This window comes from Montipora capricornis, chromosome 12 (assembly GCF_036669925.1).
Source record: "Montipora capricornis isolate CH-2021 chromosome 12, ASM3666992v2, whole genome shotgun sequence".
Classification (NCBI taxonomy): Eukaryota; Metazoa; Cnidaria; class Anthozoa; order Scleractinia; family Acroporidae; genus Montipora; species Montipora capricornis.
In genome coordinates, this window is record NC_090894.1 from 24,172,476 (window position 1) to 24,187,475 (window position 15,000).

A 15,000-nucleotide genomic window follows, 5' to 3' on the forward strand; every position below is an offset into this window, starting at 1 on the left:
TCCAGAACTAAAACCGAGTAACTGCTTGACCAAAAAAGTCTGGCTTTCAAAATGCGAGGACTAGTAACGGCATGACATTGAATTACCTATCAACTCTCGTTAAATCATTGTAAATCTGTAATGATAAAACCTTTTCAATCAAGATTATACTCGGCGAGGTAACTGAATAATCATACTCACCCCATGATCATTAATTCTTATATGAAAAAAAAGTAGCATATTGAATCATATTATACCTGATGTTGTCGGCTTTGAATCGGGATTCTCATGTACTATTTTCTGTTCCTCATTTTCTTGCCTGGACATAGAGATGTCATCTTTGCCAGCATTATCTACTTCCAATTTTCGGTTTGTTGATTCACTCAAAACTGGAACCACGTCCTCATCAATCTTTGTTTTTAATACGCCAAGGTCTTCTTTGCTAGTGGTTTGAATTTCTAGACTCTGTAAAATGAGAGTTATCATCTCTTTGATATCTTCACCTACAACCTTTATGTCATCTTTGCTAGCTATTTGACGTTCTAGCCTCTCTTTAATGTCTCCGATATCAACACTTAAGCCCTCAAGCCATTTAATGTAAGATTGCTTTTCTTGCCTAATTCGCTGTTCCAGTTCATGGACTCTACTTGTTGGGAAATCCGACTCGTTCAAACTTCCAATGGCATTAATTGTGGCTGTTGAAACTCCTAGAGCTCTAAATGCATCTTTTGCATGTTGAATGTAAAGGTCGAAGGTTGGTTTGTGCATCTCAGACGTGGTTGAATGACAAAGCACATTTCGCAACCGACGAAGTTGATCAATTGCTAATGCAGACGTTTCAGCATCATTTCTCCCTGGGCTTAACACAGAAGCATGGAAACATCCGTTGGGAACAGCTCGAGGTTTCAGGTACAAATCACTGAGTGTCTTGTGGCTTATGGCAAAGGACTTTGCAAAGATGGTAGCCTGGAACAAAGCGGTACAATCCCATTCCATGTAAGACTGGTGTGTTGGAACGCTGGTCGTTCCTCCCTCTGTAGAAACAAACAAATTCCTCACAGCAGAGGAGTCATCCCAGAGCTGGAAGCCAGAGCGATGTGCAATGTTGTTGTCCCACATAGTTGTAAAGGCATGTCGTAAAGCTGCAGGGAATTCATCAAAAACCAGGGACACAAACTTGAAATAATTTAACTGCTCGTCACGGTATGGGTGCAAGGCCATTGTTGATAGTGGCAATCAAGCAGAGTGGCAAGATTTTCAATTCTCTAAACATGAAATAAATATATGAATAAATAAGACGTTAACACCTAGCCTTGGCTCAAACGAAGTCAATTCACAAACGGAGAAAAACAAATGCCTTCCCGTTTCGCTTCAGTTACCGAGTTCATCGATATTTAATAAAATTTCCTCCCCGGCTAATTATTCAACTTGTCAGTGACTTTTGTGGTATATACTAAAACAATGAAATGATATATGAAATGGATCATATATGAACTGCGGATATGAAATCAAGTGAAGCTATGATCCTCGCAGTTATGAACGCAATTTTTGCAATTGCGTAAAGAAGGTCAAAGAAGCCTGAAAAATTCAGGACTTGAATTTTTCAGGCTTCTTTACGCAATTGCAAAAATTGCGTTCATAACTGCGAGGATCATAGCTTCACTTGATATACTAAAACAATTATTCTACTCAGTGTCGGTGAAAGCGTTGGATATTTCTACCACCACTGTTCCCCTCCACTTCGATGAGTAATTGTTAAATAAACTGAGATTCGTTCGAGAACATTTCTGCTTCTAGAACTTAATTATAAGTTGCTGCCGCCTCGCCAGCCTTTTGTCTTCGCTTGTCTGGCTCGTTGAAAATAATTCACAGCTAATACGCTGTGGAAATTTCACTTCTTTGGCTACTGACTGGAACATGGAGATAAAACCCTCCCCTCCATTGGACTCAACCCTTTCAACGACATGAAGCTTGGAGCAAACTCAAGATTAAGCCACGGACTGTAACCAGGCGACACCCATACACGACCATGCAACTGAATGCAAAAATTCGTCACTTGCCGTTTTTCGCATCTGCAATGCATGTATGTGGATCTCTTTTCTTGCTTATTACGGTATTTTCCAATTCTAAACGCAACTGACAAAACCGTCGAGTATCATCTTTCCAAAGACGCCTACATCAAATTGCCCTTGATGAAATTGTGGTTAGTTACCGCTTTGAATTCTTGTGACCGTATATAGCAGACATTTTCTGGGCTACCAAAAGTTAGCTTTTCAAGACCAGTTGGGACAGCCTCTGCTATTTGCAGAGCGGAATATTGGCTTATACTAAATATTGCATTTACATCTTTCGAAGAGGTTTCAGTCGATGGCAGAAACCGTTCCGGTTTAACAGTGAACTCTCAGACAAGCTATGCTTTCAATTACAAGAGGAAGAATTTAAAAATTCCATACCTCGAATGAACGTCCCAAATCTGCGATTAGCGTGAAGAAAACGATGAACTACGAACAAGGCAAACTTCAACATCATACCGAAGTTTGATAAACAACGAAAAACAAGTCGGCCATAGAAGTTGGCGTAACCCCTGAAGGCTTTTACCACCCAATTTAGGGGGGTTCCCCGAATCTTGTAGGACAAAGCTTTGTCCTTCTTGGTGTCCTTAAGTGACAGCTCTAAATTTACAGAAAACTGTGGCTGATGCTCACGGAACGAACCGCACCGTGAACAAAAATTGTAAAGAGAACACATAGAAAACGAAATAGGAGTGATTTCTCAAACATTTTACTATATAGAACAACTTTATTACTGGAAAATCATTCAGGGGCACCCAACGTCAATTTTCGGAAAATATCTGTTCGGAAGACGATTTGAGATCTAGAATTTTCGGAACATTTGCTGTAAAATTTCTTGCTTGCCTGCCTCTCCTAGGATTTTCGAAAAGCTGAAAAATGCCCATTTTTAACGGATTTTTACCATAAAAAGGTCACCTAGAATTTTCGGGAGCCTTTTTTCTGGCTGAATTTTTCGAAAAGGTTAGGTTTGATCCCTATAATTTTCGGATCACTAGACTTTCAGCTAGGAAATCCGAACAGATGAAAATTTTTTAAGGGATGAAAATATGCCTACTAAAATACGTTCAACAATAGTATGTTTAAGTGGTCTCGTTGGGTGCCCCTGATCATTGTGAAGATTGAAACCTCAAGGATTTATTTATCATAATTCATAAAATGAATTTTAGTAATATTTTATTGCGGTTTTTTATACTGAACCACACAGAAAGTCCGAGTTTCGAATGGATGCAATTACAACATATGTACACTGTATATAGAATTCTCGCATTTGTTCAAAATAGTAAAACACAGAGAAAAAACGGCATTCAGGAACTTTACTGCATATTTCTCGGAAGGAAAGTGTTTAGCCCTAAACTGTCAGTTTTTGTTATGCTTCAGTAATTGTGATTGATTGGAAATCACAAGACAAGAACGTGATGCCTTGCGACCCCAAAGAAGGGAGGACTTGGACACAGGTTCACAACTCACTCAAGCATGCAAGAGCGTGATCAAAAACTGATTGAAAAGTGACCCATCACTAACGGCGGAGCTCCACACGCGGAACACCACAGTTAAGAAAATATGGTGACCCATCGATGCGATAAACAAATCGGCTGCATCTCGTGAGTCAACAACAAATTATGACTACTGTGATGACGAATATCGTTGTCAACGCTGAACCGCATTCAATTTGTTTTTTACATGTACCACCATATCCAACGTCAAAGAAATTTCAGAGCGTGACAGAGATCGTGATACAGATAAAGAGCAAGCGTTGTCCATAACAACCTGATTGTTTTATTTCCCAAAATGAGCGTTTCTGATTGACTATTACAACAAGAGAATGTCGTTGCCTAGACTCTTATCTACAACGGCAAATTAGCCAATCAGATTGTGAGACTACAAGCAATTGTGGTAAAAAACATATCTGTCTTATTCGCACACTCAAATGCCGACCGCGCCCCGCAGAGGTTGACATTGGGCCTGAAATTTCTGAGAAGGATGTAGATTTAAGCCTGGTTTTTACTACCGAAGCAGGCACAAGCACAAGCGGAAGCCGCAAGATTCATGTTAAGTGAAAACGAACCATAACGCAAGACAAGCACAAGACGCAGAGATAAAGATTCACGAACTCAATGTTCTCTCTTACAACGCCGCGCCGTAAGTGGAATCTGGAACGGGTCTATTTCATTGGACGAACATCGCAGCTTGCGTTGTGCTTCAGTTACGTCCCGTTTTCATACAACGCAAGCGAATGCAAGCATATATAAGCACAAGCACAAGGAAAAGAAAAAAAAAGACCCTTTCGCTTATGGTTACGTTTGCGTCAGGCCGTTTACACGGCCGGCAAACCGGAATTTGATATATGTTTAGTAAAACTTTTGAAGATGAATGTGCAGAAACAAATTTGCACTAACGTTATAAAATAAAAGATATAAGATAAAACGCTAGCTGTTCACTGGCGCTCAAAAATGGCTGGACTACGAAGGTACACTCCTTATATTGTACCAAGAGAACAGAGTAATTACAAAGTCTACCATCAGCATACTTAAATTTTAAAATCTCCCCACTGCTGGAAACTTGACATTTTCAAGGTCATTGGATTTAAAATGATTGGACCGTCTCAAATTCAAAACAGGTGTCAGACGGATTTTGCAAAGAGGACGCGGTCGCTAAGCTCCAATATTTGCTCCATCCGTCTGACGCCAGTTTTGATTTTGAAACGGTCAAGTATATATGCTGACAAATGGACGATTCTTGTTGAGTTAGGTTGGGTTTTGGGGGCCAGCGAGCAGAACAGAGCTAACCTTGTCATCCATGGTTTAGCTGATCGGAAATTTGAGCGGATCTGTCGATTATGTGGGACTTATCAGTCTTCGCGTGAAGGTAGCTCCTTTATCGAGTGACCAGCCTTGTTGGGCGAGTCTCTCACGGCTGGAAGAAAACAATAACAAATCAAGCAGCTGCATCTGCAGTGTCGAAAGGCGGGAAAAAAGGCGGAAGTGAACCGGGTCGAGTGGGAGTTTACAAATGGTACAGGGTTTTTCCGGTCATTTCGGTTGGAACGGGAAAAGAGGAACGATAACTGTACCATTTGAATTTCCAACCGGAATTTTCGGTTTTTGTCGACAAATGGTAGAAACGCCGTTGGTTTTCGCGTGAGGAAGCAATAGAAGATCTCTACCGAAAGAGTAAATACATGCTTTTGCTCAACTCTTATTGTCCTTGTGTAATACCTTTGTATCTTTTGTTTGCGCTCTTATCGTTAATCTCATTGAAATCGACGTCGGGTTGGTCCACCCAAAACGACCCTTCCGGCATTTTTTCTTCAAAGTTTATTGAAAGCGCATCTCAAAAAGGATGTTTGATTCCTTAGTAATCAACGTTTACAGCAAAAGTTGACTTGTGATCAGACATTCTGCTCATCGTGATCCTTTTGAACGCAAAGGTTGCTGGTCTTAGGGACGGTTTACGGTTTGGATATCTTGTAGACTACGCGTTGCAGAATTTTTGGGCAGCTGTATTTGCTGTGTCAAAATTTGTTTACCCTTGTTATCCTGTGGGTTAGCTTTGTAGTTGACCGCTAATGCCCAATTTTTTTAGGCTTTTTTGGCCCTCGCTAGTTGGAAGTTGTGTTGGCGTGACTGACTGTTTGAGGAGCAAATTTTTGCCCGATTTTTCCCGTGTCAAATTAAATTGTTCTTGTTTGCGGACTGCTTGAAAGTTAAGTTAGTTGGTTTGCCTGTTTTGCCTGTGTGTTGACCTCTCCTGGCTGTAAAGTCTGTGACAGACTATTGAATTTGTTTTAAGTCAGCATAAATATTAAGTTCTCGACTTCGGATATTGCGTTTCTGGACTTCTAATTGGTTCACTCAATCTCGGTTATCAGCTCATATATCGTCTCACCTAATATGGAAACTGATTGCAATGAGTGTTGCCAAGCTGGAAAATGATTGGGTTTAATTTCTAAGTGTCCAAGCGTTCAGAATTTAATGAAAATTCAATAATACAATCATTTCATTCGCGCTTGTTAGATATGAGACTGGTTATAGCCAACTCGGCGCTACGCCCCGCGTTGGCTATTTACCATCTTATATCAAACGCGAGCTGATGGAATAATTGTTAGTTATTATTAGTGGCCTTTTTGGTATTTCCTTCTTGATTGTTTGCGGTGTTGTTGACAGCTGCGTTTCCTCAGTGTCTTTCAAATTTGCATTATTTTAAATATTAACTTGGTAAAATAATAGTAATTAAATATTTAGTATATTAATTTGATAAATATTGTTGTATTCTCACATTATTATTATTATTATTATTATTATTATTATTATTAAGTGTATAGTAGGTAATTTACAGGTGGTTAATTTAAGGTAAGAAGGAACATGACAATAAATAAAAGTATGGTATCGTGTATTTATTTGTTGATGGCCCTTTGGCTAAATGATTTATTTTTTGACCTTTCTTGGATTTTTAGACTTCATAATCATCACATTACTCCTTGGATGCCGCAGGCAGCCACTATTACAATTCGGGCCCCTTCCTCTTTCTTCATCGTTGTCAGTCGCAAATGTGCAGACGCGAAAATACGCGGAAAGTGAAATTGAAGCCCCGAAACTGGGGATCCGGGAGAATAATTACAACCCCGTACAGTAATTCAATGTTTTACACTCCCATGCGTGATTCGAACCCCAGCCTTCTCCTGAACTGAGCGCGCGAAACCAATCGGCCACAAAGTCCCGTACATCAAATGCCGAGCTAAGTTTTTTTGCTTTACCGTAGCCTAATATGGCAATTAGACTTGGATGGGTGACCTCAGATAATTTCCCGAGTTGTTCACTTTTTTTTTATTTCCCTTGTTCTTCTTGTTCTTTGTTTTCGTAATCACAAATTGCATTTTTTAACAGTGCCTCCACCGAAACCAGGGCCACCCAGATAATGAAAACCAATCAGAGGGCAGCACTGGAACGAAGGGGGTAATTTCTAAAGCTTCGGTGCTGCGTCGGTGGGGAAGTAGCCTGATACAAAAATTTGGTTTTATCAACGGAGGTGATAATATACACTTAATGTATAGTCCCGAGGGAAACAGTTAGTTTTGTTTTCCCGAGAGTCCTGATGTTTCCCGAGACGAAGTCGAGGAAAACATCAGAACTCGAGGAAAAACAAAATTAACTAATTTCTCGAGGGACTAGACATTAAGTGCTTTGTTATACATTTAGATTTCCTGCAACAATCCAGCAAAACACCCGGAGCGGTAAACAGTGTTAAAGTCCAAGCACTGATTTACAAAATAAATGGAAACTGTGTAAACGAGTGTACCTCGTAAATTTATATCGGCAAAGTGCTTCCAGTCATCCAGTGTTTGCGGAGTTGACTCGTGTTAAAAAAAGGCCTTCAAATGGTTCTTCGAAAATGGTCCGTTTCGTGCGAAACTGCTCAGAGACCATTTGAAGAGGCTTTTGTAAGACGCGACATTATTCAAACCTTGTAATGGGCAAGAGAGGACAATGTGCCAGCCAGTGAGCCATGCGAGCCATGGGTGCGAGTCATGCGAGCCAATATGGCGAGCCAAACGATTCAACATGCAAGTCACACAGTTATTGAAGCTACTTGAATTGGGTGCTTAGTCTAAATACGAGACTCGCATGACTCGCTGGCTCGCAGATTGTCCAGCCCGGTAATAAGCACTTTGCCGATATATATTTTCGAGTGACATAGTAATTGAGTGCAGCATATAATTCTTCTTAAACTCGCAAGCATGTGAAAGTAATAACGGTTTGAATTTGACATTTAACCGATCCCATAGTTGCGCCAGTGTAAGGATCACTCGTCAACGAGAAAGTAGCGATTTCATTGTTTTGGACCGGACATTTGATTCGTTGGATCTGAAAATGTTTCAATCTTTTGTTTCAGAACTGCCCTCTGATTGCGTTTCAATATCTGTGGCTCAGGTGTCAGTGGACGCACTGTAAAATTCCCTATCCGGCGGAAAGCAACAAGAAAAGACTCTTTTACCAGACCAGCCTCACCCGCTGTTTGAACTCGGACCCCCCTCGCATCAGATGTCATTGCGCCATCACGGCTCTTATTGTTACCTACCTGGTTTTTGAATTGCATTTATAACATTTTGCCCACCTACTTGACACAAGGAAACAAAACTCTTCTTTTTTGGCTCATTCATGGAACGGATGAGGCATTAATTTGTTGATTGCAAGGCGCGAACTTAACGATAGTGATTTAGAAAGAGTCAAAATTAAATTTCGATGAACCCCAGGTACGAATGTGCTAATATAATAAACATTGCGTAGTCTAATATGTAAGTTAATATCAAATCACAATTTTTGAACTTCTAAATTTTGGGTCCCGTCCCCACGTGAGTCAAGAGTAGCACTGGCATTCGAGTTTCTAAAGGTGGCGGAAAGCGTGAGAAAGGTAAAGCCTGGTTTTTCACGAACGACGCAAGTGCAAGCACAAGAGCGCTTATTTCACCGTGGAAACGAGGTTGACGCAAGCATAAGGATCAAACTTTTTCCTTTTCCTTGTGCTTGAGCTTATGCTCTTGTTCGCTTGTGTCGTTTGAAAATGTAACGCAGCATAAGCACAAGGAAATTTGCTCCGTCTGGCCAATTAAAGCACTCGTTCCAGATTCTCCGCGTCTGAGCATTTGAACAAAATGGCGGATACCGTGGTTGGTATTTAATGCTTTAATATTTCAACGTCGTTTTCACTTGCATAAGCTACTTATGCTTGCGCTTGCGTTGCCAGTGAAAACCAGGCTTAACAGCCCCTCGGAAGGAAGGGGGGGGGGGGGGGGGAGTACTCTCTTATATACGCTACATAGGTATGTGCCGCCCGATAGGGTAGGGTTTTTGAGGTGCTCAGGGTATCCTTTTTGGTATTTTTGGTATTGTGATCCTTGAATATTCCTTAGATAGAGTCACTAAATGGCAGTATCCACCACAAAGCGCAAAACGAAGAAGATACGGTTTATCAAAACTGTACTGCAATTTCAAGTTTAACAAAGCGATCTTAAAGGGACCTTTCTAGCTTGTGTGGGCCTTAAAGAGGGTATCGAATCTCGATTTTCTACCCTTGAATAGGGTCAGGGTTTGAAAACCTTGATTGATTGACACAGCTACCCTAAATTGTCGGAATACCCCCTCCCTTCCCGGAGGTAAGAGTTGCTTTAATCCACGCATATCATTCTTTAACTTCACCATCCACTGCAAATGATATGCAATCTGAATTCTTGGGTTCCTTTAAACTTGACTTCAACCAAGCAAATTTAGTATGTGTGATATGCAGCGTAGTGTAATATGCAGCGTAATGTAAACTTCACTTTAAACGTTGCTGACAGTTTAGTAATCAGATGGTCTTGAGCAATAATGATATATGGATGCTTTGCCCTTATTTAATAGTTGAACAAAAAATGTGTGTTAAGGAGGCTCGAAATAGTTTCTCCTTTTTTCAAACAAATGAACATATTCTGTCCTTCCTTAGACACAGTTAGGGTAATCATATCAAGACAAAATTTGGCAAGGGTATTAAGTACCATTATAAATTTCTCACGTCACATTTTCCTCCAAAATAACGTTACCATGGCAACGATATAAGGCACTCCTTTGAAATCTTCCCATTCAGCGTTACCAGAGAATGTTAGAAATAATCTCTACAATATTTAAACTTCAACAAAATCTGTAGGTCAGTTTTTCAGAAAAATAAGTTTTTTTGAAATGTCTATTTTTTTTTCACCTACAGAATTTTTTTAAATTTGAAAGACAGACGTTTGACAGTGCGACGCGCCTTACCGTGGCCACCCAACAAACTTTCACCGTTTGACAACTATGTGTAAGTACGTCAACTGAAACAATCCATCCAACTGTTTTCAACTAACAACCGTGCGAACTTTGCAAGGAGGGGTGACTATCAATCAAATTCGCACACCCTGATTGACGTATAAGTTTCAAAAAACTTTGTTAGGTGGCCACGGTAAGGCGCGTCGCACTATAAGTTAATCTAAGCTAACCTGCAAAAAATTCGATTGCACGCGCGAGTGAAGCAACAGGCCAACACAAACGGATTTAAGTGACCATTAAACTACATACATACATACATAACTTTTATTTAGTAAAGCAGGTCAAGAGGAAAAAAAGCAACTTTACAGCTGATGTGGACCTACTGTAATAAAATTAACAATACATACATATGGTAGTGATTATACTTTAGATAAATAAGATAAATAATCGCTAAAAATAAATAAAGCATAAAATATGTATTAATAATAACAAAAATCGGCATGCTTATTATAAACTACTGAGCTGTCTTTTTCAAAAGTGATATTCATAACAGTATGTTTTAACTGCTTCAGTCCATTTTTAAAGCCTGTTTGATTAGAAAAAGATCTTACACTATCAGACAGGGAACTCCAGGCGATTGCAGCCCTGTGTACAAAGGAATTACGACCGAGCTCAGTGTTTGGTCTATTAACTAAAATATTTAAAGATTTCCTAAGATTATAGCTCTTACAGGTCCTAACAACTAATGAATTTATTTCCTCTAAACCTAAATTATAAAAAGCCTTATGAGTAATCATTAAAATACGAAATTTATAAAAATATTCAAGAGGCATCCACCCTGCTCTTGCTAAAATATCTTCATCAGTCATGCCCTTTGGCAACTTATGAATTAGTCTAGCAGCTTTAATATGTATCCATTCTAATTCTTTAAATTTGGAGCCAGAGCCCCAAACCACAACCCCATAGAGGACACTTGGGATTACAGTCTTATAGTACAGAGTTTCTAGCATAGATTTGGGTAAAAAACTTATACGTCTCAGCATTTTGACTTTACTATTGAATGACACACAAATTGATTTAATATGCTGAGACCAAGACAGTTTATCATCGATGGTAACCCCGAGACAAGCAGTAGAGGATATGTACTGAATAAAATCCTCACCCAACTTCAGAGGTTTCAAAGGACCAATGTGCATACAGGAAAAGAAAACAAACAGCGGTTACAAACATTTTCATTTTATACTTGACGTTTCGTATGTTGCAGCATACGATTTTGTTATCACACTTTTTAACTAGTCACCAGTTCCTCGCTCTAGTTTTTTAAAATGCTGTGTAACAGTTTTAACCGTCACTTCTGATGATGTATGCTGCAACATACGAAACGTCAAGTATAAAATGAAAATGTTTGTAACCGCTGTTTGTTTTCTATTCCTGTTGAAATTGAAATGGCCAAAGGACAAAAGTATTTATGTGCATACAATTTTCGTAGTTTTCGTGAATAGGTGATGTCTATTTATATTCCATATGTATAGGAATTAGAAGAAAGGTAAGCGAAATTAGCGGTATTTGTCTATTTCTGGTGACCCATTTTGAATCGTGAGCTGACGCGAGCAGCTCTTAGAATTGCGTGTGCGGCTTACGCGCGCGCGCTCAGCTGAAAATCCTTTCGAGCTTCCTTAAATTAGCATTGTACCAGTAACTAAAATGCAAACTTCACAAACCCAAAGTAGAATATTTGAAATTTCTTTCCATAGTAAATGTTGGATTGTTTTAAATTTCTTACCCCAAAGTATACGGGCATTTGATCTAAATTTCTGCCTCAGGGGGTGGGAGTCTTGATGCTTTTTGACCAAGGTCTATGTCAAATCCCCCACCCTTCCCCAGGACCTGGGGGGCGTGGGGTTGCAATTGACTGGTGCATAAGATTCTTTGTAGTGCAAGTAAAATTGGAGGGGCAACCAAATTAAAACCTTAATGTTAAACCGTTCCCGCTCGTGTATCTTCGCGTTGAGTGATTCTGAGTTGATGATAGTTCTCAACTGTTCTTGGGTGTTCCTCTCCAAACAAATTTCTGGTAATATGCAATGCGCGCTGGTGCGAGTCTAGAGCAGAGGGCAAGTCGCGTAACTCGCGTTGAGTGATCCCGAGTTGATGGTAACTATAAGCCGTTCTTCCATTGTCTTCTCCATACAGTTTTTTTGAGGCATGTAGATCACGCTGGTGTGAGTCAAGAGCTGAATTGTAATCACCAAAATCCCGTTGAGTAATCCCGAGTTGATGGTAATTATCAGCTGTTCTTGGGTGTTCTTCTCCAAACAATTTCCTGGTAATATTCAATGCGCGCTGGTGCGAGTCTATAGCAGAGGGCAAGTCGCGTAACTCGCGTTGAGTGATCCCGAGTTGATGGTAACTATAAGCCGTTCTTCCATTGTCTTCTCCATACAGTTTTTTTGAGGCATGTAGATCACGCTGGTGTGAGTCGAGAGCTGAATTGTAATCACCAAAATCCCGTTGAGTAATCCCGAGTTGATGGTAATTATCAGCTGTTCTTGGGTGTTCTTCTCCAAACAATTTCTTGGTAATTTTCAATGCGCGCTGGTGGGAGTCTATAGCAGAGGGCAAGTCGCGTAACTCGCGTTGAGTGATCCCGAGTCGATGGTAACTATCAGCCGTTCTTCCATTGTCTTCTCCATACAGTTTTCTTGTGGTATGTAGATCAAGCTGGTGTGCCGCGAGAGCTGAAGGGTATTCCATCGATATTAAACTTGAATTTTCGTTAACAGATGTGCACGTATGGGTGTCCGCCTCGTTGTGATATTTTTCTGTTGTTTTCCCATCAGCTACGTTCAGAAAAGACGCGAATTAATCGTATAAAGAGTTTAAGATGAGGGTTCGTGTTTTTCTTTACAACAGGGGTTTCTGTTGTTCTTAATACTTCCGCGTCCTAAATAAGACGTGAACTAAAACGGTACGCTTGAGTAAAAACAATCTAGCTGACGTGTAACCCATACCGAACCCAAGAAGAAATATCAGGGTTTTTTTTTCTTGGGGAAAGGGGGTGGGGTTGAGTGTTAGGATGATGGGTGCGGGTACACGAAGGACCACCTTGCCCACCTCCTAACAAAATGGCTTCCTCAATATCATCAGCAAAGCCGACAACCGATAATTATCCTGGCTGGTTTAACTACAGAATACAGGGCCACTTATTTCCATATCATTGAATAACAAAAGCTCCCATTGTCGTGTGTCTCGTTCTACAAAAGCTTCTAACTAATTTGCATGTGCTGGCATTGTGTAGCCCTGTATTCTGTACTTGCAAAAATATCTTAGGCACCGTTCTTAAGCATCAAAGCTGGCTTTCAAAATTCAAAGACGAGAAAAAAATGGCATGGCTTTTAAGTGCATGTTAACTATCTTTAAATCATACAAGGTAAATCTGTAATGACTATTAAAACTTTTTCAATCAAGATTCTACAAGGGGAGGTAATTGAAAACTCATATTCACCCTTAATCATTCTTTATGAAAAAGGAGCATCGTATTGAATCATATTATACCTGACGTTTTCGGCTTTGATTCGGTATCCTCTTGTAATATTATCGGCTGTTCTTCGTCATCTTTGCTGGTATTATCTACTTCCGATTTCAGAATTAATTTCCTTAAAGCTGGAATCACATCCTCATCAATTTTTGCTTTTTGACTCTCTAGACTCTCTTTAATGTCTCCGATATCTACACTTACGCCCTCTAGCCATTTAATGTAAGATTGATTTTCTTGCCTAATTTGCTGTTCCAGTTCATGGACTCTACTTGTCGGGAAATCCGACTCGTTCAAACTTCCAATGGCATCAATTCTGGCTGTTGAAACTCCTAGAGCGCTAAATGCATCTTTTGCACGTTGAATGTAAAGGTCGAAGGTTGTTTTGTGCATCTCAGGACTGGTTGAATGACAAAGCACATTTCGCAAACGACGAAGTTGATCGATTGCTAATGCAAATGTTTCAGCACCATTTCCCCCTGGGCTTAACACAGAAGCATGGAAACTTCCCTTGGGAACAGCTCGAGGTTTCAGGTACAAATAACTGAGTGTTCTGTGGCGTATGGCAAAGGACTTTGCAAAGATGGTAGCCTGGAACAAAGCGGTACAATCCCATTCCATGTAAGACTGGTGTGTTGGAACGCTGGTCGTACCTCCCTCTGTAGAAACAAACAGATTCCTCACAGCAGAGGAGTCATCCCAGAGCTGGAAGCCAGAGCGATGTGCAATTGTGTTGTCCCACATTGTTTTAAAGGCATGACGTAAAGTTTCAGGGAATCCATTAAGCACAAGGGACACAAACTTGAAATAATTTAACTGCTCGTCTCGGTATGGATGCAAGGCCATCTTCGCTAGTGGCAATCAAGCAGAGCCAAAATTTTCAATTCTCTAAACATGAAATAAATATATGAATAAATGAGATGTCCACCCCAAACCTTGGCTCAAACCAAGTCTATTTCACCTTTGAGAAAACGGAGAAAAACAAAATGGCTTCCCGTTTCGCTTCGGATGCTGGGGAGCAAATACATCAATGAGCTCGGCTGATTATCCAACTTGTATGGTATATACTAAAACGATTATCCACCTCAGTTTCGGTGAAAGTGGTGGATATTTCTGCAACTACTAATCACCGAACATTTCGATGAACAATTGTTAAAGATTACAAATTGAGATTCGTTCGAGAACATTTCTGCTTCTACTACTCAGTACCACCTCGCAAACCCTGTGTCTTCACTTGTCTGCCTCGTTCAAAATAAGCCACAGCTGATACGCTGTGGAAAGTTCACTTGTTTTCGCTATACTGGAACATAAGGCCTTGGAGAGAAAACCCTCCGCTCCACTGGATTCTCAACCGTTTTTCAACGACATTAAGCTTGGAGCAACAGACTGTAACCTGACACCCACTACAACCATGCAATTGAAGGAAGAGTTCGTCACGTACCGTATGTCCTATGCAGACCTCTTTTTATTGCAGGATTAAGGTATTTTCCAATTCCAAACAGAGGAGTAGTTTAGTCAAAGACAGAGTATCACCTTTAGAAACTGAAACAAATTGGCTTTATGAAGATTGTTATTATCGCTTTGAATTCTTGTGACCGTAAATGGCAGACATTTGCGAGGGATATCATTTAGCTTTTCAAGG

At 40.2% G+C, this 15,000-nt stretch overlaps 2 protein-coding genes across 6 annotated transcripts in view; both read right to left on the bottom strand.

Moving 5' to 3' along the window:
* LOC138026843 (uncharacterized) overlaps positions 1 to 1,359 on the bottom strand; it is a 29,885-nt gene extending 28,526 nt beyond the window's left edge. The window contains 1 exon segment of the mRNA XM_068874302.1: positions 237 to 1,359. Coding sequence (XP_068730403.1) covers positions 237 to 1,200 — 964 coding nt within the window. The 5' untranslated portion in view covers positions 1,201 to 1,359.
* An 8,806-nt stretch (positions 1,360 to 10,165) lies between these two features.
* Positions 10,166 to 15,000, bottom strand: part of LOC138026538 (protein clueless-like) — a 5,156-nt gene continuing 321 nt past the window's right edge. For 2 of the 5 annotated variants that reach the window (XM_068873926.1, XM_068873928.1), the window contains exons 2-3: positions 13,379 to 14,246; positions 10,166 to 12,663 (exon numbers count right to left, since the gene is read on the bottom strand). In XM_068873926.1, the coding sequence (XP_068730027.1) occupies positions 11,801 to 12,663; positions 13,379 to 14,204 (1,689 nt within the window). In that variant the 5' untranslated portion in view covers positions 14,205 to 14,246 and the 3' untranslated portion in view covers positions 10,166 to 11,800. Of the gene's footprint in view, positions 12,664 to 13,378; positions 14,247 to 14,799 lie in introns of all 5 variants that reach the window. The other 3 variants (XM_068873929.1, XM_068873925.1, XM_068873927.1) reach the window with 3 other exon arrangements.